The 27609-nt window shown below is 40.6% G+C and overlaps 2 protein-coding genes across 2 annotated transcripts in view; one reads left to right on the plus strand and one right to left on the minus strand.

Moving 5' to 3' along the window:
* Nucleotides 1–10698: 10698 nt before the first annotated feature.
* Nucleotides 10699–12591, plus strand: Khdc1l (KH domain containing 1 like). Its single transcript, XM_027928314.2, has 4 exons — nucleotides 10699–10798; nucleotides 10957–11139; nucleotides 11462–11562; nucleotides 12412–12591. The coding sequence occupies exons 1-4, from the start codon at nucleotides 10699–10701 to the stop codon at nucleotides 12589–12591; spliced, it is 564 nt and encodes a 187-aa protein (XP_027784115.2).
* An 8628-nt stretch (nucleotides 12592–21219) lies between these two features.
* The window catches only part of Kcnq5 (potassium voltage-gated channel subfamily Q member 5), a 544104-nt gene continuing 537714 nt past the window's right edge, over nucleotides 21220–27609 (minus strand). Inside the window, exons 12-13 of the mRNA XM_027928097.2 lie at nucleotides 27003–27129; nucleotides 21220–25716 (exon numbers count right to left, since the gene is read on the minus strand). Coding sequence (XP_027783898.1) covers nucleotides 24754–25716; nucleotides 27003–27129 — 1090 coding nt within the window. The 3' untranslated portion in view covers nucleotides 21220–24753. The remainder of the gene's footprint in view (nucleotides 25717–27002; nucleotides 27130–27609) is intronic.

Genomic DNA, 27609 nt, shown 5'->3' on the forward strand with positions numbered 1-27609 from the left:
TTTATTGCCGAACTCCACGAGCACTCCAAGCACACTCCCCGGGAACTCTCCCCGGGAACTCTCCCAGCTCTCCACCAGGCTTCGCGCCCTCTCCCCCTCCGAACCCGTGAGAACTCAACGGGAACTCCAAAGTGGCAGGCGCCTGAGGCAGCAGGAACTACCCTATTCCTGGAGCCACACTATTGCTGGACAGCAGGGGTCCATATACAACTCAATACACAGCCTGTCCCAATCCAGCATCATCCAGTCACAGCAATTATAACTTAATTATCATCATCTTAATGGCTCGCTGGCATCACCTCTTAACCACTCCTTCTGGCGCCATCCTGACTCAGCTGTGGCTCTCAGCACTGTGAAATTCCTTCACTTTTCTTATTTATTTATTTATTTGTTCTTTCTAGAGATACATGACAGAAGAGTGTATTTTGACATATTATACATACATAGAAGTAAAACTTGTTCCAATTAGGACTCCATTATTGTGTTTACCTCAGATTCGTTTTACTGTCTTTTCTATTCCCATCCCCACTGTCTTTATTCCCCTTTGTCTCGCTCAATGAACTTCTATTCTTCCTCTCCTCACCCTCCTTTGTTGTGGGTTAGCATCCTCATATCAGAGAGAACATTCTGCATATGGTTTTTTGGTACTGACTTATTTCAGCTCAATTCACAACAGCTGAGCTATCAAATCAACCTAGACAGGTGTCCTACAACAGATGAATGGATAAAGAAAATGTGATACACACACACACACACACACACACACACAATGGAATATTACCCAGCTATAAAAAAGCATTTGCTGGTAAATGAATGGAACTGGAGAATATCATGCTAAGTGAAATAAACCAGGCTTTCACTTTTTTTATATTTGTTTTAATTAGTTACACATGACAGTACAATGATCTTGACATATCATACATTTGAATCAGATGAGATATAATTTCTCATTTTTCTGAGTGTACAGGTTGCAGAATTACATTGGTCATGCAGTCATATATATACCTACAGCAATAATAATGTCTATTTTATTCTGCTGTCCTTCCCCTCCCCTCTCCTCCCATCACTTCTCTCTACCCAATCTAATGTGACCTACTTCTTCTTCTTTTTTTTTTTTCCCTCACATTGTCATACCTGAATTCTGTATCACTTTTTCTTAAGGATTTCTGGCACAGCAGTGCCGCAGTCTGGCTGGGCACACAATCACGAGCCAACACACAGCTTGTAGATTCAAATAGCAACTCTTTATTCCCGAACTCACACCAGCCGTCTACAATCACGTTTTGGGGAAATCCACGTTCTCTGCCCAAATCCACCTCCACTGGGCTTCTATCTCCCAAAAAATACTGTCTGAATCCCGTGAGAACTCAAGGGGAACTCAGGCAGCAGGATACGCCCTATTCCCAGCAGGAATAATCTTAAACCTGGAACGCCCTAAACCCGATTATCCTAAACCGGGAACACCCTAATCCCGGATCCACCCTGGTCCTTGAGCAAGGTCACCTAACTGCAATATGTCACTGCAAAATGTCCTATTTCCACGAGTCCTTCCACTAAGCAACATGGGGTACGCTGGCAAGGAAATTGTCATACCTACTTGGCTAATGGCTCCCAGCACAGCAGGAACTTTGAGTTTTTTTTAATTTTAAAAATTAGGTATATATGACAGCAGAATGCATTTTGATTCATTGTATACAATTGCAGCACAACTTTACATTTCCATGGTTGTACATGATGTAGCATCTCACTATATGTGTATCATACAATGTACCTAGAGTAATGATGTCCATCTCATTCTACCATCTTTCCTACCCCCATGTCCCTTCCCACCTCTCCCTTCCCTTTGCCCCATCAAAGTTCCTCCATTTTTCTCATGTCTCCCTTATTATGGATCAGCATCTACTTATGAGATAGAACATTCAGCCTTTGGTTTTTGGAATTGGCTGACTTCGATTAGCATGATATTCTCCAACTCCATCCATTTACTGGCAAATGCCATAATTTTATTCTCTTTTGATGCTGAGTAATATATCATTGTTTATATACTACAGTTTCTTTATTCATTCATCCACTGAAGGGTATCTACTTTTCTTCCACAGTTTAGCTACTGTGAATAATGCTGCTATAAACATTGATGTGGCTGCATTACTATAGTGTGCTGATTTTAAGTCCCTTGGGTATAGACTGAGGAGTGGGATAGCTGGATCAAATGGTGGTTCCATTCCAAGTTTTTTGAGGAATCTCCATACTACTTTCCAGATTGCTTGCACCAATTTGCAGTTCCACCAGCAATGAACGAGTGTGCCTTTCCCCCCACATCCTCACCAATATTTATTGTTCTTTGTATTCTTGAAAACTACCATTCTGACTTGCATGAGATGAAATCTTAGAGTAGTTTTGATTTCATTTCTCTAATTACTAGAGATGTTGAACATTTTTTCATGTATGTGTTGATTTCTTCAGCACCATCAAACCCTCCATGATTCCAGCAGGAAAAAGAGGAACTCTCATTAACTCCTATTGCAACTCTGCCTCCCTCACTGGGGAGGGAGAGTGAGCATTATTTGACTGGTGTTAGGGAGCTATTTGCACTCTCTACAAATATTTTGGAAACACATCTCAGGAGGCTGAGACAGTAGGATTGACAGCCTCTGCAACTTAGTGAAACCCAGTTTCAAAATAAAAAGGGCTGTGGTTGTAGCTCAGTGGCACAATGCCCCTGGGTTCAATCTCCAGTGTCAAAAAAAAAAAAAAAAAAAAAAAGTATTTAATATTGCTTGTTAATGATTCATACTTAAAAATATAAAGTTTGTCAAACATTCTGTGCTACCACCCATCTAAATTTATCATTAGAATAACCTTCTCCCACAAGTTAAATAAGCTCAAAAAGCTGAATTGTCTCCCATCATTCAAACTTGCCAGCTAATGAGACTGAAAAAAATCAAATATTTGTATAAGCAGTAGATAGGCAATTGGGTTAGTTTATTAAAACAAACAAACATCAACAGCAACAAAATGGCAAGAAATTAAAGAACATTTTAGAAACTTTGCTATTACAAAAGAGGTAGCCATTCCCCTGAACAGAGCAGCAGCTGCGGAGGAAGAAATTCTTGATTTATTGAGCTCAGAGGCCCCGAGTTGCCCTGTGATGATCCTCAGCAAGCAGCAGCAGCAGCAGGAGCTGGAGAAACACTTGCTGAAGGACGCTTGTCCTACAGTGCCCTGGTGGCCCTAGCCGCCAGGCTCGACCTGGAGGAGCGACGTGTGCGGACGTGGTTTGTGGCGCACCAGGCCTTATACCCTCGCTGGGCACCACCACACCCTCGCCAGGAGCAGTGTCCACGCCCGCCCTCGTACAGGCCAAATGCAGTCTGCCCCGCTACAGGGGCTTCAACGTCTATGTCGCCTATGTCGTGAGGAGAGCCTGAGCCAGCAGACTTCCATGGGGTACATACCCCTAAGCAATGAGCGACTTAAGTGCCAGTCCTTACAATTTCTTCCCAGAGGACAGACCCAGCTTCTCCAGTAAACACCAGTCCTGTGGGTACTGGGGGGGGGGGGGGTGCAGCGTCCAGGAGGGCTTCACAGCAGCCGCAACCCACCCTCGGGGCCCCAGTGCCTCTGAACCTCAGGGGTGGAGGCCCGCGAGGCCCTGGTTGCCTCCCAGAGACTCTTGGTCTCTGCCTGGACATCTTCTGACTCGGAGATGTGGAGGAGGGTGGTCTTGAGGACATGGACAAATCAGATTCCTGAATGTACGTGGGTTCTGCGCCTGCCACATCCCGCAGGTCCCACAGGTTCGCATTCTGGCTACTTTCGCACCTAATTGTCCCCATTTGAGTCACCTGGGAGATGTCTCGGTTTCCAGTCTAGGAGTGAAATGGGTGTTCCTGGGTGCGCTTCCTCGCGTGGATGCTGCCCACAAGCTCTTTCAGGGGCTGTGCCCGGCGCCCTTGAGACACTCAGTATGAGGCCGTCTGTGACCATCTGCAGGCCTGTGTACTAAGGTTTTCATCTATTTCCCTGATAAATATTAAAACATTCTCTCATGTTAATTGATTTTTCTTGGGGTGGGGGATAATGAGGATTGAGCCCAGGGGCACATTACCCTTAAGCACATCCTTAGCCCTCTTTATTCTTTTGAGACAGGGTCTTGCTAAGTTGCTGAGGCTTTGGAGATTGCAATCCTCCTGTCTCAGCCTCCTAAGCTGCTGTGATTAAAGGCATGGATTTCCCTTTATCCTATGTTCCTGGCAATTAAAGTCCCTCTGGTATTTTTTTTCCCCATTTGTATTTGTTTTCATTGGTAGCATTTGTTTTTCCATTTTCAGTTTCAGTTTTCCAATTACCTGTTAGAAATGAAAAAACTAAACAGAGTCCTAACAGTGAAAGACTGTTACATTGTAAAACACAATAAACCACTAAAAATAAAAAAGGGGGGGGGGTAGCCATATAAAAGAGTGGAAACTCATTCAAAGTGCAATGACCCAGAATCTTGAGGAAATAACAGTTCACTGCTATACTAACTAAACAAGTAGCATTAGCAATGCAGTGGCCTCAGTGATGTCTTGCAAATATGTTCTGGCTGTTGTTTATCTCCAGGATGGATCAAGGATATGCATCAGATCAAAGTTCTGATGATTAGATTGCTTGATTGCTATTCTGAACCTAAGGAATTTCAATTTATTCTTCAGTGATGTGGGGCACACATTTTTCTGCTGTTGTTACTAAAGAACAGCCCCAAAATTTATTTTAATAACTAATTCACTGTCCCAAGTGAATATTTAGGAAAACTAGAAAGAAAACAATTCTAAAACTAAAGTTGAGAATACTCTCCAAGACATCTGTGGCTGAGACTTGCTGTTAACCTTGATAACAATACAATCAGCTCCTCCTGGGATCTGCAGGCTATTCCAAACATTTAGAAATACACTTCTGAAAGTGTACTCTGTCGTATCACAAGCTCACATTTCTTTCTTTTTTAAAATTATTTTTTATTAGTGCATCATAATTATACATATAGTGGGATTCACTGTGCCATATTTGTACATGTATGCCGCAGTCCGGCTGCAGCAAAATAACCCGGGGGGTGTGACAAAGAACTTGTGTACGTTGATACAGCAGGAGTGGAAGCCTTTTATTGTAGGACAACAGAGGTATTTATACATTCCACACAGCTTATCTTAATTAGTATAAACTAGATACATCAGTCAACCAATAAGAAATCTCCACACTTAATGGCTCGCTGGTGTTACTTCACAAACCACTCCCTCTGGCATTTTGCCAGGCGCCATCCAGACTTGTTTACAGACTCTAACATTTCTCTGGCAAAATGCCAGGTGCCATCCTGACTTGTTTACAGACTCTAACAATTCCCCCTTTTGTTTGATTTAAATAACGACCATAGTGGTTTTTACATAAACACCACAAATAATCTACTACGAGCAGAAAGGGAGGATACAAAATGCCAAAATACCAAGCCAATTGATGGCTCCATGCAAGAAGCCCTTGGAAAAATTATACCAGCAATGATACCATTTGCAAAGATACCGAGTTACAATTTGTTGTAGATTAGAGTTTGTTGTCTCAGTCCAGGTAAAGCAGTGTCTCAATAGATTAACTCACAGTCCAGGTAAATTCTGCAGGCAGCTAGCTTAAATCACAGTCCAGGTAAGTTCTGCAGTGTTAGAGTCTGTAAACAAGTCAAAATAACACCTGGCATTTTGCCAGGGGAATGTTAGAATTCCTAAACAAGTCTGGATGGTGCCTGGCAAAATGCCAGAGGGAGTGGTTTGAGAAGTAACAAAAGCGAGCCATTAAGTGTGGAGATTCCTGATTGGTTGACTGCTGTATCTAGTTTATGCTAATTAGATAAGCTGTGTGGAATGTATAAATACTGCTCCTGTCCTGCAATAAACGGCTCCTACTCCTGCTGTATCAACGTACACAAGTTGTTCGTCACCCCCCGGTTATTTTGCTGCAGCCGGACTGCGGCACTGCAGGCAGCTAGCTTGATTTGAAGTCTAGTCCGGTTCTCAGCAACACTGGAAATTCTTCCACCTTCGTCTTCACGGGCACTGGGATGAAGGCGGAAACTCTAGCAATGCCGCTAAAGAAAATCCTGTAGCATTCCACTAAGAAAACAACCTTCTGAACAATTTAGTACATTATCTCAAGGTTTTTTTACATTTAAAATAAGCATTAATAGTGCTCATTACTCATCAGCTTCCAGGTGTGGGAGAACCATTGTAGCTTAGTTATTGGCATTGAAAATGACCAAACATCAGGGACACCAGTAGCGTCTTCTGCTGGCTGTAGTGCCTGGGCAGCCCCAGATGGCCCTGGGGAGTGTCCCGGACTCAAACTGCTACTGGGCACAGGGAGCAAGAGCCTGCGAGACCATGCCTCCGGGTCAGGTCTAGATTTGGGGTCGGCACAGTGGCGTCCCGCTCTCCGGGCGGGGGGTGGGGACGAGCCGGCTGCCGCCGCTTGGAAATTCCTTGCTGCGCCATGATTGGCTCCTATACGCGGCAGCCTCCATGCGGCTTCACGCACCCTCCGATAACGAAAAGTATTTAGTAGTAGCCTTTTGCAATTTCTTTCTTGATAATCCTTCCTCCTCTGAACTTTTTTCTTCTTTCTGACTAGAGTTCCTGGGCTTCTATCAACACATGCCCTAACTATTCTTGGTTCCACTGGGGTGCTTCCTTCCCTTAGTAATTTACTTTTCACCCCTTCCATATTTTCAGCACAAAAACAATACAATACACTGAGACAAAACAAGACACAAACATACTGTATCAATCTTCTCCATTTTCTCAAAATGGCCATTTTTCCTCTCGCCCTATCTGCCTAGGGACGAGCAGATTGCTCCCGTCCTATCTATGGACGGGCAGCTTTTTTTCGTCACTTACCCCCGAGTGTCCTGGGGCTCCCCATAACGGGCCACCATCTGTCGCAGTCCGGCTGCAGCAAACTGGGGGGGGGGGGGTGACAAAGAACTTGTGTACATTGATACAGCAGGAGTGGGAGCTCTTTATTGTAGGACAACAGAGGTATTTATACATTCCACACAGCTTATCTAATTAACATAAACTTGATACAGCAGTCAACCAATAAGGAATCTCCACACTTAATGGCTCGCTGCGTTACTTCACAAACCACTCCCTCTGGCAAAATGCCAGGCACCATCCAGACTTGTTTACAGACTCTAACATTTGTCAGGCGCCATCCTGACTTGTTTACAGACTCTAACACATGTATATAACATAATTTTGTCAACTTCATTCCACAGTACCTCTCCTTTCCTTTCTGTTCTCTTATACTTTCATGAGATTCCCCTTCTACTTAAAATCATTCTTTTTTTCTCTCTAGGTGTCACATATGAGAGAAAACACACAACATTTGACTTTCTGAGTCTTCTGTATTTCACTTAACTTAATATGCTCTTAAGTTCCATCCATGCAAATGACTTAATTTTGTTCTTCTTTATGGCTGAATAAAACTCTATTGTGTATATATACCACATTATAAAAAATGCATTTATTTTTGGTGGATATTTATTGTTGATGGTTCCATAATTGACTCTTGTGAATTGCATTGCTATAAACGTGGAGATGCACCCAACTCTATAGTAGGCTGACTTTAATTCTTTTGGCTAAATACTGAGGAGTGGTACAAGATCCCATTTCTAAATACTAATTTTCTTCATCAGTAGTAAAAACAATCTTCCTTAAAATTTTACATAATTAATCTCTGCATGATTAGAAATCTGGAGATTAAATCTTTGGGAAGAAACTAAACTTCTGAAAGTCAGAGAAAATCTACCCTTGGACTCAGTGGAAAATACTTCATTCAGAAACTATAAGCTGAAGTTTCTTAAATATCTTTCAGAAACAAACAAACTTTGGAAGAAGATCAAGTAGCTGATGGCATCAAACAGATATTTCTACCCAAGAGAATAAAACAAGAAAAAAAATTTCTAATTAAAAATTTTTGCTCTACTTGTTATCATTCTTTGGTGGCTTCCAGAGGCCAACAAAATTTCAAGTGTGTTTCAGAAATCTTCATAATTATTCTTAACTCTAGTATTTTTCTTCACCTAAGGAAGAGCAAAGCTTTCTTGTGTGTTTTTATCAGACTCTATCTATTGTTTTAAAACTAACTGGTTAATAAATTTTTCATCCATCATCTGATTCTACTAACAAAAATCTAGTAATTGTTCTTTTCCACAGTTTAAAAGGCAAATTCTCTTTTGTGGGCCCCTCTGTAACTTGAATTTTCCTAAAAGGTTAATTTTAACCTTACTCTATCAAAATTGGACACTGACCCCCAAATAACGTACTTCTGCTGACATTATTGCAACAAAAAATGGAGGGCATCCTTGAAGCATTAGTATGTTATCTTCTGTGACTCCCCAGCCTCCACTCTTGAAATCTTCACATTTGAGGGACTACTGGTCACCTCACTCTCATTGGCTATCTATCTATCTATCTATCTATCTATCCATCCATCCACACACACATTTTTTTTTTTCCTTTTCTTTTCTTGGTACCACAGATTGAAACCAGCGGTGTTTAACCACTGACCCACATTCCCAGCCCTTTTTATTTTTTATTTTGAGACAGTCGTGATCAGGTACTTAGGTCCTTTCTTTAAGTTGTTGAGGCTGGCTTTGAATTTTTGGTCCTCCTGCCTCAGACTCCTGAGTCACTGAGATTCCAAGCATTTACCACCATACCCAGCACCCCAGTCTCATTGTGATAGGTGAGACTTTACCCCCATACAGTTTGTGTAACACTAAACTACCACAGTTCATGTGGACATCAGGGTTTCATCTGATCACTACACAAACCTATCTTATATGATATGATGCAGCTTTTTGAATATTTTATTAATAAATATTAAAACATATTAACTTTAAAAATATTTTTCAATTTTAATCACCTACTCTTATAAGAAACTATATTTTTCTGAGAAATATACTTAGTTACCTAAAATGAGGCAAGCCTGGACTGTGGAGGAAGGCTCCAAGGAGAGATCATCGGCTCCCAATCCAGTGGCAGGAATAGTGCAACTAATGGGGTCCAAAACGTGTCTCTGGCCCTTAGCAGAAGTTACAAATGACACAACCTCTACAAACTAGTTTCAAGGCAATTATGGGTGATTGCAAAACCTTTGGCTAGCCAAGAACTTTGGTCACAAACACTGTTTGCAGCACATTCTTAGAACATTATTGATCAGGTCGGACAGTTTTGTGGCTTCATTAAAAGAAAAGATGCCCTGGATCTCTAGATGGATTTGGGAATGTGATTTCTTGGCCTGGTTTTGATGTTTTTGCAGTGTTTTAATAGGATTCATAGTCATTTAGTTTTTTAATGACTATGTAGGTGATCAGTGTGTTTAGTATGCTGAATGCTCCTGTGCAGTCATTGTCTTTTCAGATCATTCAATATCTCATTTTGCAACAAAAGGCCTGAGAGACAATTGTACACCGCTGTAGGTTGGGTTCTCTGAGTAACCTTGTTAATGACTTCTGACAATGGTGTGGATCTAAACCTGGCGAATTCAAACCATGAAGCCTGACTTTGTTGTTTTGGGCCAAAAGGGGAGGGTGAAGAGTGAAAAAACAGGCAGGAATTTACAGTCTGAGGCTGATAGATAATCTTCCCTAGTAAATATAAATATCTCACTTTTTTTTTTTTTTTCAGTACTGGGGATTGAACCCAGGGGCACTTAGTAAAACCCCCTGCCCTTTTGATTTTTAAATTTTGAGACAGGGTCTTGCTAAATGGCTTAGGGTCTCACTAAATTGCAGGGCCTAGTCTTGAATTTGCAATCTTGTCTCAGTTTCCCAAGTTGCTGGGATTACAGGCATGTGCCACCACACCCAGTACTTTTTTTTTTTTTTTTTTTACTTTGAAATTGGGTCTTGCTAAGTTGGTCTGTTTAAGTTTCCCAGGCTGGCCTCAAACTTGGGATTCTTCTGATTTAGCCTCACAGATCGTTGAGGTCACAGGTGTTTGCCATTGCACCTGGCTCTTAAAAAATAGCTTAACCAGTCACGGCCACTTAGTCACAGTGATGGAACCTGATGGACAAAGGCCACTCTGAAACTGTTTGAAACTAGGTAAAGATAATACTCTACAATTCAGATTACATCAATCTCTCTACCTCCTAGATGAAGATTGCTAAGATAATTATCTAATTGTCACATTTTAGAAAATTGGCTTTTGATTCTCTAGTACAGCACACTAAATAAACCCAGCTTTGTTTGTCTGCACATGTATAGTTGTTGGTTGACTGCCAAGACCTGTCAAAATTCAGGGATCCACTCGGAGACTTCCTGTTCTAGCACCTTCCATCCCTCAACCCCTGACCTGATTGATGCTCAATGAATCTGCTTCAAAATTCTTTGAAATTAGAGATAAGAAAATTTTGGATCCCTGGGAATTGCCAGGGCAAGCACTGATTGATAATCTAATTTCAAATGGAGAGATTAAGACCTGAATGAGATATTGCTGGATTGGATTTTCTCCACAAGGCTACAGTAACAGGAGATCCACCCTAGGGTGTGTCAGGGGGTGGATTGTTTGAGTGCCCATATATAGCACAGGGTCCAGGCCTTTTTCACATTTTCCAGCCAGTTGCTTGGACTTGCTCTACTCTGAAATAAGAAGAGCAGTGCACCATTTGGAAATGAGCACTCTTGGCAAGAAAGCGTGGTGGACCTTACCTGAAAACTTTCATTCTCCACTGGTATTTTACATGGAAGAAGACCTAGAGAAGCACATATTCGGTAGGTAGCCCTTGCCCACATCTCCTCCCCCATCATTCCCTTTCAACCTTTCTCTCTCCTCCTCTGTCCGTCCCAGGTCCCTACTCTTAAGGCCACCTCTTTGTCTCACCCAGTACAGGGTGTTTACTTTTCCTGTCTCTCCCCTCCTGTGTTCACAGGTCAAGGAGATAAATACCTTCATAGTATTGAGGTGCACAGCCACACCCTCATTCAGCTGGAGCCGTGGTTCACAGCCACAGGCCAGACTCGAGTTATAGTCGTTGGACCACCTAGAGCAAGAAAGTGGCTGCTGAGTATGATCCGGAGTTTGGGGAGCCGGGATTCATTCTGTCAGGACCAAGGTAGGTATCCTTACTAAATTGTGGTTAAGAATGAAGTGATAGTCCTGGTAGAGTTTTGTGGCATTGAAGGATTGCTCAGGTGGTTGGGAATCTAGGTGCTCCCCAGAGTTCATTACAAGTGGAGGGACAAAGTCACACCATTTTTGTGACTTGAAGTCACTGAGGGAGGAAAAGGTAGTGAGGAGGCATGAATGGGTTGTCTGAGGGGGCCTGGGTTAGGATGACTGTCTTTCCCATAATGCTCCTGTGGGCGGTCCTCACCTGCACTGCAGCCCCCTAGTAATGAGCTCTACTTTACTATTTCTAACTATTTCCTCCACAGGCCTGGAGATGTTACGGCGTGTCCGGAGCCAGCCCCTGACCAATCAGGAACTGATTGGCACCACCATCGTGGAATCAGATACCTTGTGCCTATCATTGGCCGTCAGAATGAGTGGGGCCATCTCAGGGTTCCCCTTACCAATTTCATGGTTATTTTAGGTTGTTTTGGAATTAGCTGTATCCATAATAAAGGACTGACTTTCTGGGAAGCTGAGATGTGAGAAGTCTTATTTTAGCCCTGTTGAGAAAAACATGAAAGACTGATAGAAGTTTTGATTTGTGGCTCATCTCATCTCTCAAGCTTCTAGGTGTGGATCTGAAGGAAGTTTCCTAAATGCTGGAAAGCTTTCCACTGGCAAAGATATCTAATAAAGCATGCTACCTAATATGTAATGCTTTTGCCTCTTTTTTTTTTTTTTGGATAAGCTTATCTAGTCTAGTAGGGTCTAGTCTCAGCCTGGTGCTGAGCTGTGGGTGGCTTCCACAGCCTCTGGGGAGGCCCAGCCCAGGGAAAAAGCCAGATATAAGACATCTTTCAATGAACTGCTTTCCTCAGACCAGAGGCTCTTAGATGAATAAAAAACAGGAAGGGGGAGGGACAGTGGAGGGAGGGGCGTGGTGGGGAGGGGGCGGGGAGGGCTTCTGAAAAGAAGGGATCTTCCTGGAAGGCTTAGGAGTCTTCTGAATTTAAAATGCAAACAAAAGGGGAGAGTGAGAAGTTGGGAGGTCCAGATGGAAACCAAAGATGTTCTCAGTTTCACTGCCTGGTAGAACAGGCAAGGGGACCACCCAGCCAAGCCTGGTGAACATGAGGTAGCCAGCATTGTCCCTGACCGCCAGAAGCTTTGAAGGTGGGCTTCGAGGGGGGTGGTTTTCTAGGAACAAAGGATTCTGAGGTCCTTCGAAGTATGAATGAGCTGACTAATAAGTCTTTCTGAATCTCTACCTCAGAACTTTCTCTTGAATGCCAAAATACATTTGGATCTCTCCATCCAAGGTTATGGCAAGCTAAACATGCCTTTTCTTGAACATTTCGTTGTCAAACCTGTTCCTTCTCCAAGAGTCTATCTTCTACAAAAGCCATTGCAGTTTTTGAGGAAAGGCAGTGTTGTCCTGGACCGAGTGGAGTAGTAGAAATGTCAAGAAGTGGTGGAATTTGGAATATATTTTGAAGACAACAAGAATGTTAATTATGGACTGGGGTTGTAGCTCAGTGGGAGATCACTTGTTTGTTACTTGTGAGGCTTGGGTTCCACCCTCAGCACCACATAAAAATAAAAATAAGTAAAGGTATTGTGCCCATCTACAACTAAAAATATGTATTTTTTAAAAATGCTAACTACATGCTTTATTTTTTATTAAAAAAAAAATTATTTGTTTTTGGTACCGAAGATTAACTCAGAGGCCTTTGCTACAGCTCAAGCCGTTTTTAAAACTTTATTTTGAGATGCTCTTGCTAGGTTGCCCAGGCTGGCTTTAAATTTGTGATCCTCCTGCCTCAGCTCACCAAATTGCTGGGATTATAATCATGTGCCACCAAATCTGGCAAACTATATGATTTTTACATGGCCAGTTGCTAAACAAAAGTTAGATCAGATTCACAGTAAACAACAACAACAACCAATCTAACTGGAGGAAAAGAACAACCAAACCACATTATTCTCAAAGGAAATGTCATATTTACTTCTTAATTGGCAATTTAAAATTTCGTGTGTTCACAAAGTAGAGAAAAAACTTCTTAAAAAAATGCCTGAAGCTGAGTGTGGTGGTGATCTCCTGTGATCCCAGTGACTCAGGAGACCAAGGAAAGAAGATCCCAAGTTCCAGGCCAGCTTCAGTAATTTAGCAAAGGTCTAAGCAACTTAGTCAGACCCGTCTAAAAAATAAATAAATAAAAAGGGCTGGGTATGTGGTTCACTGGTAAAGTGCCTCAACATTCAATCCCCAGTTACAAACAAACAAAAAAGCTTGCAGAAAGAGTATTTGTTCCTTCAATTAAGTTTCAAACCAGTAATTATCAAATTAACATTTATTTTCTCCAGGTTGTAATTCTGACTTCTAATGGTTTCTGAAATGTCAGAGCCTAGGAGTTAACCTAAGATTTGATATCTCCAATACTGGAGTGAGACTACATGCAGTTTAGATCCTAACTCTACCGCTAAATAACTTTATGATCTTTGGAAAGTTACTAATTTCACAGTGCATTGATTTTTCTCATCTATGAAATGAAGATAATAATAGTAACTACCTTAGGTAGTTTTAAAATTTTTTGGTACTAGGGATTTTTAATTTTTTTGGTACTAGGGATTGAACCCAAGGGTGCTTAACTACTAAGCCGCATCCCCAGCACCCCCTTTAAAAAAATTATTTGTTCTAAACAGTTATACATGACAGCAGAATGCTCTTCGATTCATTGTACACAAATGGAGCACAATTTTTCACTTCTCTGGTTATGCACAAAGTAGGGTCACACCATTTGTGCAATCATACATGTACCTAGGGTAATGATATCTGTTTTATTCCACCATCTTTCCTATCCCCCTGCTCCCTCCCTATCCCTCCCTCTCCTTTGGCCAATCCAAAATTCCTCCACTCATCCCATGCCTCCTCCATTATGGATCAGCATCCACTTATCAGAGAAAATATTCGGCCTTTGATTTTTTGGGATTGGCTTATTTTGCTTAGCAAGCTATTCTCCAATTCCATCCATTTACTGGCAAATGCCATAATTTTATTCTCTTTTATTGCTAAACAATATGCCATTATGTATATATACCACAATTTCTTTATCCACTCATCTATTGAAGGGTATCTAGGTTGGCTCTACAGTTTGATTTCTGTGAATTGTGCTGCTATAAACACTGATGTGGCTGAGCCACTGTAGTATGCTGATTTTAAGACCTTTGTGTATAGACTGAGGAGTGGAATAGCTGGGTCGAATGGTTGTTCCATTCCAAGTTTTTAAAGGAATCTCCATGTTACTTTCTAGATTGGTTGCACCAATTTGCAGTCCCACCAGCAATGTATGAGTGTGCCTTTTCCCCCACATCCTGGACAACACTTATTGTTGCTTATAGTCTTGATAACTGCCATTCTAATTGGCATGAGATGAAATCTTAGGGTAGTTTTGATTTGCATTTCTCTAATTACTAGAAATGTTTAACATTTTTTCATATATTTGTTGATTGATTGTATATCTTCTTCTGAGAAGTGTCTGTTCTGTTCCTTAGCCCATTTATTGATTGGGTTGTTTGTTTTTTTGATGTTAAGTTTTCTGAGTTCTTTATATATCCTGGAGATTAGTGCTCTATCCGGTGTATGGGAGGTAAAAATTTGCTCCCATTCTGTAGGCTCTCTCGTCACTCATTGATTGTTTCTTTTGCCCAGCCCTTTAAAAAATATTTTATTTAGAGACTGAGTCAGCTAAGTTGCTTAGTGCCTTACTAAGTTGCTGAGGATGGCCTTGAAATTTTGATTTTCCGCAGTGGCCCATGCCTGTAATCCCAGTGGTTTAGGAGGCTTAGACAGGAAGAGTGCAAGTTCAAAGCCAGCCTTAGCAACGTGAGGTGCCAAGCACCTCAGTGAGATCCTGTCTCTAAATTAAAATACAAAATAGGGCTTGGGATGTGGCTCAGTGGTTGAGTTCCCCTGGGCTCAATCCCTAGTATCAACAAAACAAAACAAAACAAAACCCAACCCCACAGCTCTGTGCTACACTAATACTATATTTACTGATAAGGAAACAACATAGACAGAAAGAACCTGGAATCTTGTTGATGTAATTGAGCAAACTGTACTCCGCTTGGACTTCTAGTATAAGAATATAAGAAAGTCCCTAGATAAGAAAAAGACTGTCTGGAAGGTCATCCTTGTAGAACCAAAGACAGAAGGCACCGTCTGCCATATCAAGGCACAAATTTCACCTCCAGAGTAGCATGGGGCCACAACCATTCATTAAACATCTTTTCCATACCAGGCACCAGCATCCTGCTCAAGAGTGCTCCTGGCCATGTCTTCCTTTTCCTCCAGGTTTCAGTTAAAGTTTGCCTTAGCAACCCGAGGCAGAACCTCTCTAAGTTGCCCAGGCTGGCCTTGAAATTGCAGTTCTCTTGACTCAGCCTCAGAGTCCCTGGGATTACAGGCATGTGCTACCATATGAAAACATATGCTACCACATGTTTTCAGCCAGGGTTTTTTTTTGTTTTGTTTTTTATTTTATACCTATAGCCAAATCCATCCTAACTGGTGCATTAACCTTTGGTAAGATGGATCAAGTGAGAAAATAACTGGGAATCACGTATTGACATAATACAGGGCTGTCACTAGGCATGGGTTGTTACTGTAAGCCAAGACTCCATAGGATGGGCCTGGCCCTGGTAGGAAAGAGCCAAGAGAAGGGGGAAGCAGGAATGTAGTGTTCTAGGGCTCAGGGGCAGGGGAAGGAAGAATAGTCTCCCTTTTCCTTTAGAGTCTACAGAAAAGTCTGGGGGGTAATCAGTCTTCTTGATTAATGGGCAAAGTCTAGGTGTGGGTGTCATCTAAGGGGTGTGACAATTTTTTGCTGGGGATGGATATCCGCCTCTGAGTTATTATTCAAGTAAGCTGCTCACAACAATCACTTGGCTGAAGGCCTCTGAATTTAAGAGTTTGGAAGTAGTTGAGCTGAATAAAAAGCCCTGAGCCAATAAGATACTTTTATTCTTTAACATATAGAGTGCCTTTTGCAGGCAGTGTGAGAAGCCAAAGGCACCTTGTGAATATAATGTTCCTGCTCTCAAATCATCTTGCCCTAGGATTTTTGAGGTGACACTGTGTTCTAATGAAGCTATGTATGAGCAGGAGGGAAATCTGAGCTGGAGACTCATGACTAGCTAAGATCATCTCATAGTTGAGGTCATGGGTGAGACCCCTGGGGAGAGTATGAGTGTGAGGAGGAAAGAGAAGACGTTGAAATGAAATCCACTGAATGCAGACTGTCCCGAGCCAAAGATCAATAAAGAACTTGGAGAAGTCAAAGATGAGCAAGCCAGAGACGTAGGGGACTCTGATATTGGTCTTTGTCCAGTGGTTGCCTGACATACAGCTCCTGAAACACTGGAATCTCCACAGTGAGGGTGTTTTATTTTTATTTTTATTTTTTTTTCAGTACTAGGGATTGAAACCAGGGGTACTCTATTACTAAGCTGAATCCCTAGTCCCTTTTATTTTTGAGACAGGGTCTCTCTAAATTGATGAGGCAATCTGCCTCAGACTCCTTAGTTGATGGGATTACATGCCTGTGCCCAGTAGTGTTTTCTGTATACTAATAAGAAGATGAAGATAGGATTAGATAGTTTAAGGTGGGGACTGGTGGCAGAAAAGGACAAGAGAGATTAGATAGTTGGAATTTTTAATTTCCCTTTCCATCCCCAGGGGTGCTAATGGTTAAACTGATCACCAAAGACCAAGCATTCAATCAATCAATCAGGTCTACATAATGTAATAAAGCTTCCATAAAAAGCCAAGGATTGGCTGGGCGTTGCAGCTCTGGAGGCTGAGGCAGGAAGACTGTGAGTTTAAAGCCAGTCTCAGCAAAAGCAAGGTGCTAAGCAATTCAGTGACACCCTTGTCTCCAAGTAAAATACAGAATGGGGCTGGGGATGTGGCTCAGTGGTTGCATGCCTCTGAGTTCAATCCCTGTTATGCCCCTCCCCACAAAACAAAAACAAAAACACCCACAACGATTGAGTTTTGGGACATGGTGGAGAGCCAAGCATATGGAGATTCTTGGAGGAGTTTTCTTACCTTGCCACATAACCTGGTCCTATGAATCTCTTCTTCTGCATTCTTTGTAATATTCACTAAAATAAACTGGCAACTGCATTCTTTGGAATATCCACTAAAATAAATTAGCTAATGTAAATAAATTGTTTCTCTGACTTTTGTGAATTAGTGAAACCTAAGGGCAGGGTAGCAGGAATTCCAGTCTATAGCAGGTGTAAGTTTTAACCTATGGCACTATTACTTGTGATGAGCGTCTGAAGCGGGGGGTAGTCCTGTGGAACTGAGCTGTCAGCTTGTGGGATCTGATGCTATCTCCAGGGTGATTGGAGTTCTACTAAGTAGAACTGGAAGAGGCTCAGCTGGTGTCCACTGCAGAATGGATTGATTGGTTGTTGGTGGGGAGAAATAGGAGCCTTCTGTGTGAATTGTTGAGTGAGAGAACAGAAAAACATTTTCCCCCCTTTATATTTAGAGACAACTTTCATTCAGAAAGATGAGAGCGTTTTAAGATAAAGAGTAGTTGTGAGTTGTGGTGTCAACTTACTTCTTCTTCTTTTTTTTTTTTGCACTACTAGGAGTTGAACCCAGGGCCTGGCACATGCTAGGCAAGTGTTCTACCTCTGAGCTACATCTCCAGCTCTTGTTATGGTGTCAACTACTATAGAAAGACCTCAAAGGGTGAGTGTCCAGTGAATCAACTTGTAGAAGATCGTGGATGAATTCATAAAGCAGTTTTTCTGTGGTGAAGGGTGGGGATGAGTCTGACTGCCATGTTTAGTATATGGATGCTGTGGAAATGAAATTTCCTTCTATCATTTATTTTATAAGCACAGTCACACATACCTTCATGATGGGATTTTTTTGATACTGGGGTTTGAACCCAGGGGTACTCTACCACCCAGCTACATCCCAGTCCTTTTTATTTTCTATTTTGAGACAAGGTCTCACTAAGTTCCCAGGCTGGCCTTGAACTTGCAATTCTTCTGTCTCAGGCTCCTGAGTTGTTGGGATTATGGGCATGTGCTACCACACCTGGAATGATGGCTTAAGTTTTAAGAAATGACTACCGGGTAATTTCATCATGCATACATCACAGGATGTGTTTATTATTACTCATTCAATGTGGCCTTTTGATGCAACCAAAAAGTATGGTAAACAGAACATATTTGAGGCTGCTGAATTATCATATAGCAGTGTTTTATAGTAAACATTTGTATAAATAGAAGTATACTCCAAAATAATAATAAAAGTTTAATATAGTAAATACATGAATTAGTAATGTAGTTGTTTATTATCATTCTCAAATGTTATGTACTATTCCTCATTGTATGCTCTATACGTTTGTACCATTGGCAGTGCATTAGGTTTGTCTATACTGGCATCACCATGAACATGCATTCATTGAGCTACCACATTATTATGGTTATGATGTCAATTGGTGATAGAAATTTTTCAGCTGCATTTAAATATTATGGGTCCACTGTGGTATATGTGGTTCGTCATTAACTGAAATGCTGTTACTAGTTACAGAGCTGTGTGAAGATGAGGTATAGAGTACAATGAAGCAGAAGGGAGGAGACTGGAAAGTTGCTGGTAACCAGAGGCTAAGCATATGAGGGGAAAGAGCGAGAGCTAGATGCTGCAACAATGGGAATGGGAAAGGCTAATGGGACAACCATGGTCTTGGGAACCCAAGAGCAGAAATAGTCTCTTCTAAAGGCAAAGAGTTCCCATCCTGGAGTAGTGATGGAGGCCTCCCCTGCCACCCAGCAGTGGGATGTCTGGAAACAGGAGAGGGCATCAGAGCATTACCCTGAGGGTTCAGGTGAGGAGTTCCATTGGTTCCCCAAAGCATCTCTGCTTTTGGAGTCTATGTGGCATGCCATTCTCATGCCGTATGTTAGGGCAAGTGGCCCTGCCAGCTGCAGCAAGGAGAATGTGAGTGCCTAGTTATTTGGGATTATAAGGATCTGCAGGGATTGGAAATCTATGAAGCCAGTCATAACAATGCAGGCAAAGAGAAGGAAGAAAAAGCTAGTATGCAAAGTCACTTAAGGTAAGAGAAAAAGCATAAAGGTGGAAATGTTTAAAAGTAGGAGTGCTCTTACCACATATGGGAGCCGTAGAACCCTGACATCTCTTCAAGAGCATATGTACTTCCAGTAGTCATCCCAAATTATGGCAGAACTGACATGAACCATGAGTGGGCAGAATAACATATTAAACCAATGTTCTTTTGGGTTTTTCTATTTATTTGAAAAGAAAAATTTTGTCACTTGACAGTTTTATGGTGCTGTGATTTCCAGGGCAGTACATATAATGTATTTGAAAAACATCTGCTTTGAAATATAATAAAACCCTCAATAATATGGAATTAGGTTGGTGAGAGGGAGAAGTATTGTTATAGCTAATGAAAATTTATTTTTTTTTAAAGAAATAATTGTGTCTGATTATTGAGGCACTTGAAACCAGGCTAATAAAAATTGCCACTTTAAGGTCTAGAAACCTACACTTTTTTAAATCCATGGTTGGGGTAAAATATGTTTTGCTTTTAAGAGTTAGGGCTGGATGTTACTGTTTACAAAGTAGTTCTAAAAATGTTTGGAATCAGTTTGCATTTACAAGTTGGTCAAGCAAGCATGTTCTGTACACATTTTTATTTTCACTTGTCTAGAGATTGATTGAACAGGCACACCTCTGATCTTTTTAGAGCCATAATGGGAAACTCCTTCCTCCTTCAAGGTAGTAGTCCCTTGTTGTTCTTCCCCCTGTCTATAACACCAGTTAGAGCTTTCTGGCTTTGGACTCAGAGTTCCAGTATCCTGGGACTTCTTGAGAATAATTCCACGGGAATTAATCCTAGCCATCTAGCAGAAAGTTGTTAGCACAACAGAAATAACAGGGGTATAGTCCCATTTGGAGCAGGAGCCTTCCCTGGTAAGACAGGGTTAGGTACTAAAAATAGTAGTTCTTAGTAACCAGAAATGGCAGAATTTGGGCACTCACCTGGTTTCCATTTCTTATCACTTGTTTAGCAAACCTTTTTATCACTCAGGTTAAATATCCCTAATCTGGCTGGCAGTGGTGGCACACAACTGCAATCCCAATAACTCAGAAGATTGAAGCAGGAGTATCACAGGTCCTAGGCCAGCCTCAGCAACTTAGGGAGGTCTTAAGCAACTTGATGAGATCCTGTCTCAAAATAAAACATAAAAAGGACTGGGGGTGTGGCTCAGTGGTAAAACATCCCTGAGTTCAATCCACAGCATGCCCCTCCCCTGCAAATTCCTGATCTGAAAGCTTGAATCCAGAATATATCAAAACTTTTTGAGCACTTATATAAATTCCATATCATGAAACCTTGTTTTGTTATCAAAATTATTAAGAATATTTTGTAAAAAGCTGGGGATATAGCTCAATGGTAGAATGCTTGAATGCTTGCCTAGAATTTGCAAGGCCCTTGGTTTGATCTTCAGTACAAAAAAAAAAAAAAAAGAATTTGTATAAAACTATTTTCAGGCTTTACATATAAGGTATATATAAAACATAAATGAATTTCATGTTCTGATTTGGATCTCATCCTGAAGACGTATCATTATGTATATACAAATATTCCAAAATCTGAGAAAATTCAAAATCCAAAGTACTTCTGGTCTCACACATCTTAGACAAGGGATACTCAACTTGTAATTAACACAAAGCTTACGTGATCTATAGCAAATGAATTTTTTCTTATAATACTCTAAAGAGCACATGAAAATCTCCTCCATTTTCAAATTACCAATGATTTCTTTAGCAACATTACAAAAAGCTAATTTTTATATTTCAGTACCAAAACTGTAGTCAGTTTGGTTAACTTGGATCAATGAGATCAGAACCAACCAGTTAGTTCCAGATAAAATGTTTACACTAGCCATTTATAGATATCTTTTTAATGTTTTACTTTAAGACAAATAATCCCAGTAAAAGAGAGCAAAGGAAATTACATTTTAATGATAGCTTGAAATGGATACCATATTCCTGATTTATTTGTTTTCAGGAAACAGACAATTGCATTGTCGTACATGACTTTTAGAATTGCTCACTTAAATGCAGATAATTATATTAAGTTTCTCTTACAAAAACACAACCATGTCATTTAAGGCAAAAAATATCAGCTTCTGGGGAGTTAAGTTAATATCTGCAATATTTCCTCAATGTGATTGAATGAAGTGATCCATATATTTAGTCGCCCAGGTTTCTTCATTCTTTGCGGTTTGCTTTTCATATGGGTAGGAGACATAATCACTTAGTGCCTGATTTCCTTCTCATTATTAGGCTTGTTTGACTTTCAAATTAAGAACTTTCGAAATCACTGAGTCAGTGGGAGGTGAGAAAGGCACCTTAGAATAAGAGATAATGACTTAAAAACTGAGGAAAGTGTCTTACTTTAAACAAAACTTGCAATCTACAGATATCAATTTAATTGAACAAAATGCAAACATTTAGATAAGACATAGCAAAAATTTTTAATTAACATCATACATGGGATATTTGCAATTAATTATTAGCTTGATCAAGCCTACATGTTGAAGAAGGCTGACAAACCTGAACTGAGAAAGCTTGTGGCTACTCAGTACTCAGCAAAATTGTGCTTCAAGACACCATTTGGGATTGACCAATGGGGTTTTGCTAAGTGTAAATGGGAGACCCTTCTCATTTCCATAGAGTGACACAACAGACAATCTACAGTTTTCACATTATACAACTATCTTAACATCCAAGAGATTTTTTCTTTGTGCGAGAGTAAGATAGACAAAATGGTCATGGCTTCGATGCATAAAAGTTTTCCACAATATAATTTATCACATTTTGCTATGATTAAGACCTCAGTGATGTGTTTAGGCATTGTTTCTGAATCTTCAGTCTTTAGCAATGCTGGATCAACTGTTCTGTGTTCGAGGCCTAAGAAGGCCTAAGAAGGGGTCCCTGATACATTCAGAATTCCTGCTGCCAGTGGGGTTCAACCTGGGACAGAGTATGTCCAAGAATCAGTGCTACCTGAAAGGTTCTGCCTCCCTCTTCTTCCTCTGCTAATATTTGGAGAGAATCTGCTGAGTACAGGGCAGGTGTCTGGCTTTAGGTCTGTGGATGGGTGTGTGTGTGTGCAATGTCCTTGGGAAGATATGTCAGAATTTCAGGTTGAGTAGAGACAAGGGTAGATGAAAATTTGCATTTAATAATTGACTAACATTCTATGTTTGGAAAATGAAAATAATAACCTTCAAAGCTTGACAAAATATTTTTAACTGGAGTGTAAAATTTAGATTCTATCTTCTGGGTATCTCCAGTAGCCAAGAAGGTTCTGAATGATACACTCCAAGGGATTGTATTAGGATCCAAGTGGGGTGAGAAGAGGAAGCTTTTAAAATTTCAGTGTTTATCAAAAGGGACAAAAATTTTAAAAATGTTGAAAAGCATTTTTAGGTAGAGAGCAGAACTGGTTTACTTGGGGATGGGTGCTGGGTAAGGCGTAGTGAAATTTCAAAGCAAAATAGTGGTAGGAATAAATAAGCAATCCAGGAAGAAGAAAAGATAGTCAGTGATAGAGAAGCTTCTGCTAGGGGCGACTTGGGAAGGATTGCTGGATTTCAGGGCCTCTTTTCTTTGAATGGCCAGTTACTATTCCTGGTCATTTTCCCTGGCTGCTGGAGAAGTTTGCCTGGAGGCAGCTCAGAGGTTTGCCAAGGGAAAAGCTCTTCCTTTCCGTTCTTGAGTTTAACTGATTTGAAATGTTCTTTTACCTCTCTTTGCCTTTGGCCCAGGTTCCGACCATCTGAGAGAGCTAGGTTTCTAAAAACCAGTCTGCATTTCTTTCTTTCTTTCTTTTTTTTTTTGTACTGGGAATTGAACCCAGAGGCACTTTACAACTGAGCCTCATCTCTAGTTATTTTAATTTTTTTTATTTTGAGACAGGGTCTCACTAAGGTGCTTAGGGCCACACTAAATTGCTGAGGCTGGCCTGGAACTTTCGACCCTCCTGCCTCAGCCTCTTGAGTTGCTGGGAATACGGTGTGCCACAGCACCTGGCCATTTTTCACTTTCTGTTAAATGCATTTTAAATTTCCTTTCCTTGATCTTTTTGCTGCACTGATATATTATAAAGTGTGGTGATTAGCAGACCCTGCAGTGCTATCTGGCTTCTTAATTGTGAATGTTTATACAAGGAAACCAAACTGGTAATTTCAGATTTGGGACAACATTCTCAGGGACAATACAAAGTGTTTACTACAGTATAAAAAGTAAAGGAACCTTTAGTTTTAGCCTTTCATATGCAAAAATGTAATACATAATAGCAAAAGACATTCAGGGTATATTAAAAAATAAATAACTTGCAAAATTCTCTGTTTCTATATAAGAATAAGAGATGCTTAGGCAGTTGAATTCCCTAGCAATACTCATTATCCAAAAAATTGATTTCTTTTATTTTGGTTTGTTTCTCTCCTTCCCTCTCACTGCCTTTTAAGGGAGAAGTAATTTTCTGAACATTGTCTACTTCCTGGTGTTATTTCTGGCTTCTTTTTAAGCATTTTTTTTTTCTCTCAGTTCCACTTAACTGTCCCCTTCCCCAGGGTCCTACCTGTGTGTCGGCTAAATGGCAATAGCTCCTCACACTTGCCCTTCACGTGGCCAGGATTGGCAAACCTGGGGTTGGTGCCATTGCAGAGATGCCCAGTCACACTGGCTATTCTACTCATCAGTGTTTCATGCATGTGTATAGAAGCTGACTACTCATATAGAGTTGAATCTGCCATCAGGGAATATGTTTCCATAAAGTCAAATATGTCAGATAGTGAGTCTATTTGCCCTGCTGGTCCTGAATTTCATTATTTGCACATTTTCTAAATGAAAAACATTCTTGTCATAAAGAACAACATGAAAATAATGTGCAAAATTGCTTGCCACAGCGCTAAATCACCAAAAGCGTACAAATTGACACTCAAATTACATTAATAATAAAATGACTGAATAGAAATGGGTTGGCAAATATATCTTGAAATAAGCAGCCATTTCTGTTATTCCCAAATTCTGTTTTACTTGATACCTTGTTAGCAGCTATTGAGAGCCATTATGTTTAAATACACATTATGGCCTAATTTTGAAAATGTATTTCGTATTTAGTTACAAAGCAGAAATGCCTGAAATTTGAAAGTGTTTTCTTCCACAATTTCAAAGTACAGTGTTGAAACTTGTAAATCACCTAATCTTGACGTTTTCATATACCCCATAGCATTAGCAGTGTTTGGTTTCTGATGATTTTAAACTCAAGGTACATTACTAAATGAGTGGGTTAATGTCGATGCACCTCGGAATTTCAGCCATCCCTAAACATGCATTTTCATGCAATTAAAAGATAACGGGCTTATAAACTGCCTTTCATGTTCTTCCTGATTCTTGCAATTTCAACTTTTTAGGAGGGCTTTCAAAAGAGTTCATGCAATGATATGTATGGCTAAAGGAACTGCTATGCCTAGAAAGAAAACAAAGAGCTTATTTCAGTTTGACATGAGGCAAGCTGAGGGCGTCTGTACTTTCTCCTGCTTTACAAATGCTCTGAGATGATCGGGATCTTCCAGTCCTTAGAGAGTCTGATGCAAAAGCAGCTTCCCTGGCTGGCTGCGGGGTGGCATCAAAAGTGTCTGTCTCTACCTCTTCGGGACCCACCTCTTCATCAGTTATAAACAATTTGGATTCCCTCCACTTGGGGTAAAAATCTTGGCTGCCTCTGGAGCCACTTGACTCACTCCCTGAAAGCTGTAAATTCAGTTCCTCTGTCGACCTAATCAGGTTTTGTACAGACAAAGATTTGCCCAAGTCCTTGGGCACCATGGGACGGACAGACAACAGAGTTTCTCCTCCCATGTCAAAGCTTTTCCGCAGGGAACGGTCCTTTGTCAGATTTGACTGTGCAACCTGAACATTTTCCTTGGAGGCAACAAGGCAGGTGGTGACGTCAGCAATGCTTTCCTGTAAGCCTGCGGGGTTTGGGTGCAGAGTCTCTGGCCTGGTCAGATGCTTGATGGCTGGGAGAGGAGGCGGGATCTGTAAAGTTGTTGGGGCTGCTGGCTTGGGTGCCACATTTATTTGGTTTGCAATGTTGCTGGTGGCCGCCACTGCGGAGCCATCACTTTGACTCATTGGCACCTGGGTTGCTTGACTGTGCATAGTAGGGCTAAGCGCATAGAAAGTCTGAGCGCTGAATTCATTTGGTGTCAGAATGAACTGCAGGCCTCGGGAGATGTTGGCACTAGCTGATCTGGTTAGGCAGCCACTGTTCTGCGCCGAACTGGACAGGTCTTTGCTGTCCACAGGGCTTTGATAATCAGATGTCTGTTCACATTCAAAAGATGGGATCTGGAATGAAGCCAAAGTGAGGGCTGAGGCAGAGCCTTTCCGGAGGACCTGTTGGTAGATGTCTAGCAGGCAGTCCAGCTTGGACTCAATGGACTGGACCTAAAAGGAGGGAAATGGTTACATATGAGGACGACCTGCTGTGAAGAATGAATCTCACTTCTGGAATTAAAATCACAGAGTGTGTCAATACAAAATAGATAAATAGAGTGTAAAGTGAAATGCAGTTTGGACTCAATGAATGTAGCATCTGGCAGTGATGGGGCAGGGAAGGTTGAAAGGGGGGAGAGATACTTTGGCTTCCATATAATTTCCATTGGCCAGCCCCCTCCACTTCCTTAAAATGGATGATTGGTGTTCTGAAAAGGTATATAAGCACTATAAAAATGTGACTTTAAGGTTGCCCATCCCAGTCAGATTGCCTTTCCCAGCCCCATTGATCCACTTTCTGGAACTTGACTGCATTTTAATAAGGAATTTATTCTATAGTGAAATTAAGACCTAAGTATCAATCCAGGTGAGTCTGAGTTTAAAAATAAAGGCACAAAATGCTTCAGGATTAATACTTGGAGTATTTATGATTCTTTTGGGAGGACAATTTGATTTCTGGATTTTTTTTTTTTTTTTTGTGGTTCTGGGGATTGAACCCACGGCCTTATACATGCGAGGAAAGCACTCTACCAACTGAGCTATATCCCCAGCCCTGAAAAATTGTTTTTATATGAGAAGATTACACTCTGGGTTACCAAAAATTCAATGTGTTATCACAGGTTCTACCTTATTTTTAAAAAGAGTGATCTAAAGGCCAATAAAAATGACCAAAACACAAAGGACAAGTAGATCTTTGCTATTTTACTACTGAAATCTATAGTTGCTTCCAGTTAAGTATTAATCAATGAGATAAAATTTTATATTCTTTATATGGAAATCCAAAGAGATGTTTTGGAGAATACTGTCAATGTACTGAGGAAGTTTAACATCATTCATTCTTTATTTTGTTCATTTATTTTTTTTCCTTTATATATATAAATATATAAACTATATATTCCATATATGTGGAAAATATATATAAAATAATATATATGTATTATTAAGAGAATATCTATCTACATGCCTTGTGGAAAATATATATAAAATAATATATATATGTATTTTTAAGAGAATATCTATCTATCTATCTATCTATCTATCTATCTATCTATCTATCTATTTATCCCTTATCCCTAGGTGCATACATACTAGGAAAGTGCTTTACTACCAAGCAACCTCTTTTGCCCTATTTTCATTCCTTATAAATATGTCAATCATTACAAAAGATCCAGTTGCCTATAATCTATTTTGATAAAAAAAATCTGGCTTAGAAGTTAATTAGTGTGGTTGAGTTGTACCTGTTTTTCAACTTTGACCACCCGGCCGAGCATACTGAGGTCATCTGTGGTCTCATGTTCTGCCGTTATTTTCTCTCGGCTCTTCTTATCTGATGTGATTTGCCCTTTTCCAAGAATTTGATCAACACTACCAGAGAAAGAGGATATCTGATTATTAACACTGAAGATGGAGATTGTCCTAGGCCAGAGTGAAGTGTTTTCAATAGAAGAATTAAATACAAGTATCTTTAATTCATGTAAGTTGAGTGTGTTGTAGATGATATGCCTTTTTTCTTTCCTTTTTTTTTTTGGTACTGGGGATTGAACCCAGGGGCCTTTACCACTGAGCCACATTCCCAGCCCTTCTAATTTTTATTTGAGACAGAGTCTCACTAAGTTGCTTATAATCTCACTAAGTTGATGAGGCTGGCCTGGAACTTGTGATCCTCCAGTCTCTGCCTCCTGAGCCACTGGGATTACAGGCATGTGCCACTGTGCCAGGCTGATGTGTTTATTTTCTTAGCATGAGGTTACATATGAGATTAATTTTCTTAATATTCTGGTCCATGATGAAGTCACCTATGGGTAATTTTCTGGAGGCAAAACTGTTTTTAAACAAAGTAACTTG

The sequence above is a fragment of the Marmota flaviventris genome, chromosome 6 (assembly GCF_047511675.1).
Source record: "Marmota flaviventris isolate mMarFla1 chromosome 6, mMarFla1.hap1, whole genome shotgun sequence".
NCBI lineage: Eukaryota > Metazoa > Chordata > Mammalia > Rodentia > Sciuridae > Marmota > Marmota flaviventris.

Coding starts and splice junctions, on each gene's coding strand:
- Khdc1l (XM_027928314.2), top strand. CDS start 10,699: ATGAGCACTCTTGGCAAGAAAGCGTGGTGGACCTTACCTGAAAACTTT. Junction 10,799..10,956: donor CCTAGAGAAGCACATATTCG/GTAGGTAGCCCT, acceptor CTGTGTTCACAG/GTCAAGGAGATAAATACCTT. Junction 11,563..12,411: donor CCTTGTGCCTATCATTGGCC/GTCAGAATGAGT, acceptor TCTCTACCTCAG/AACTTTCTCTTGAATGCCAA.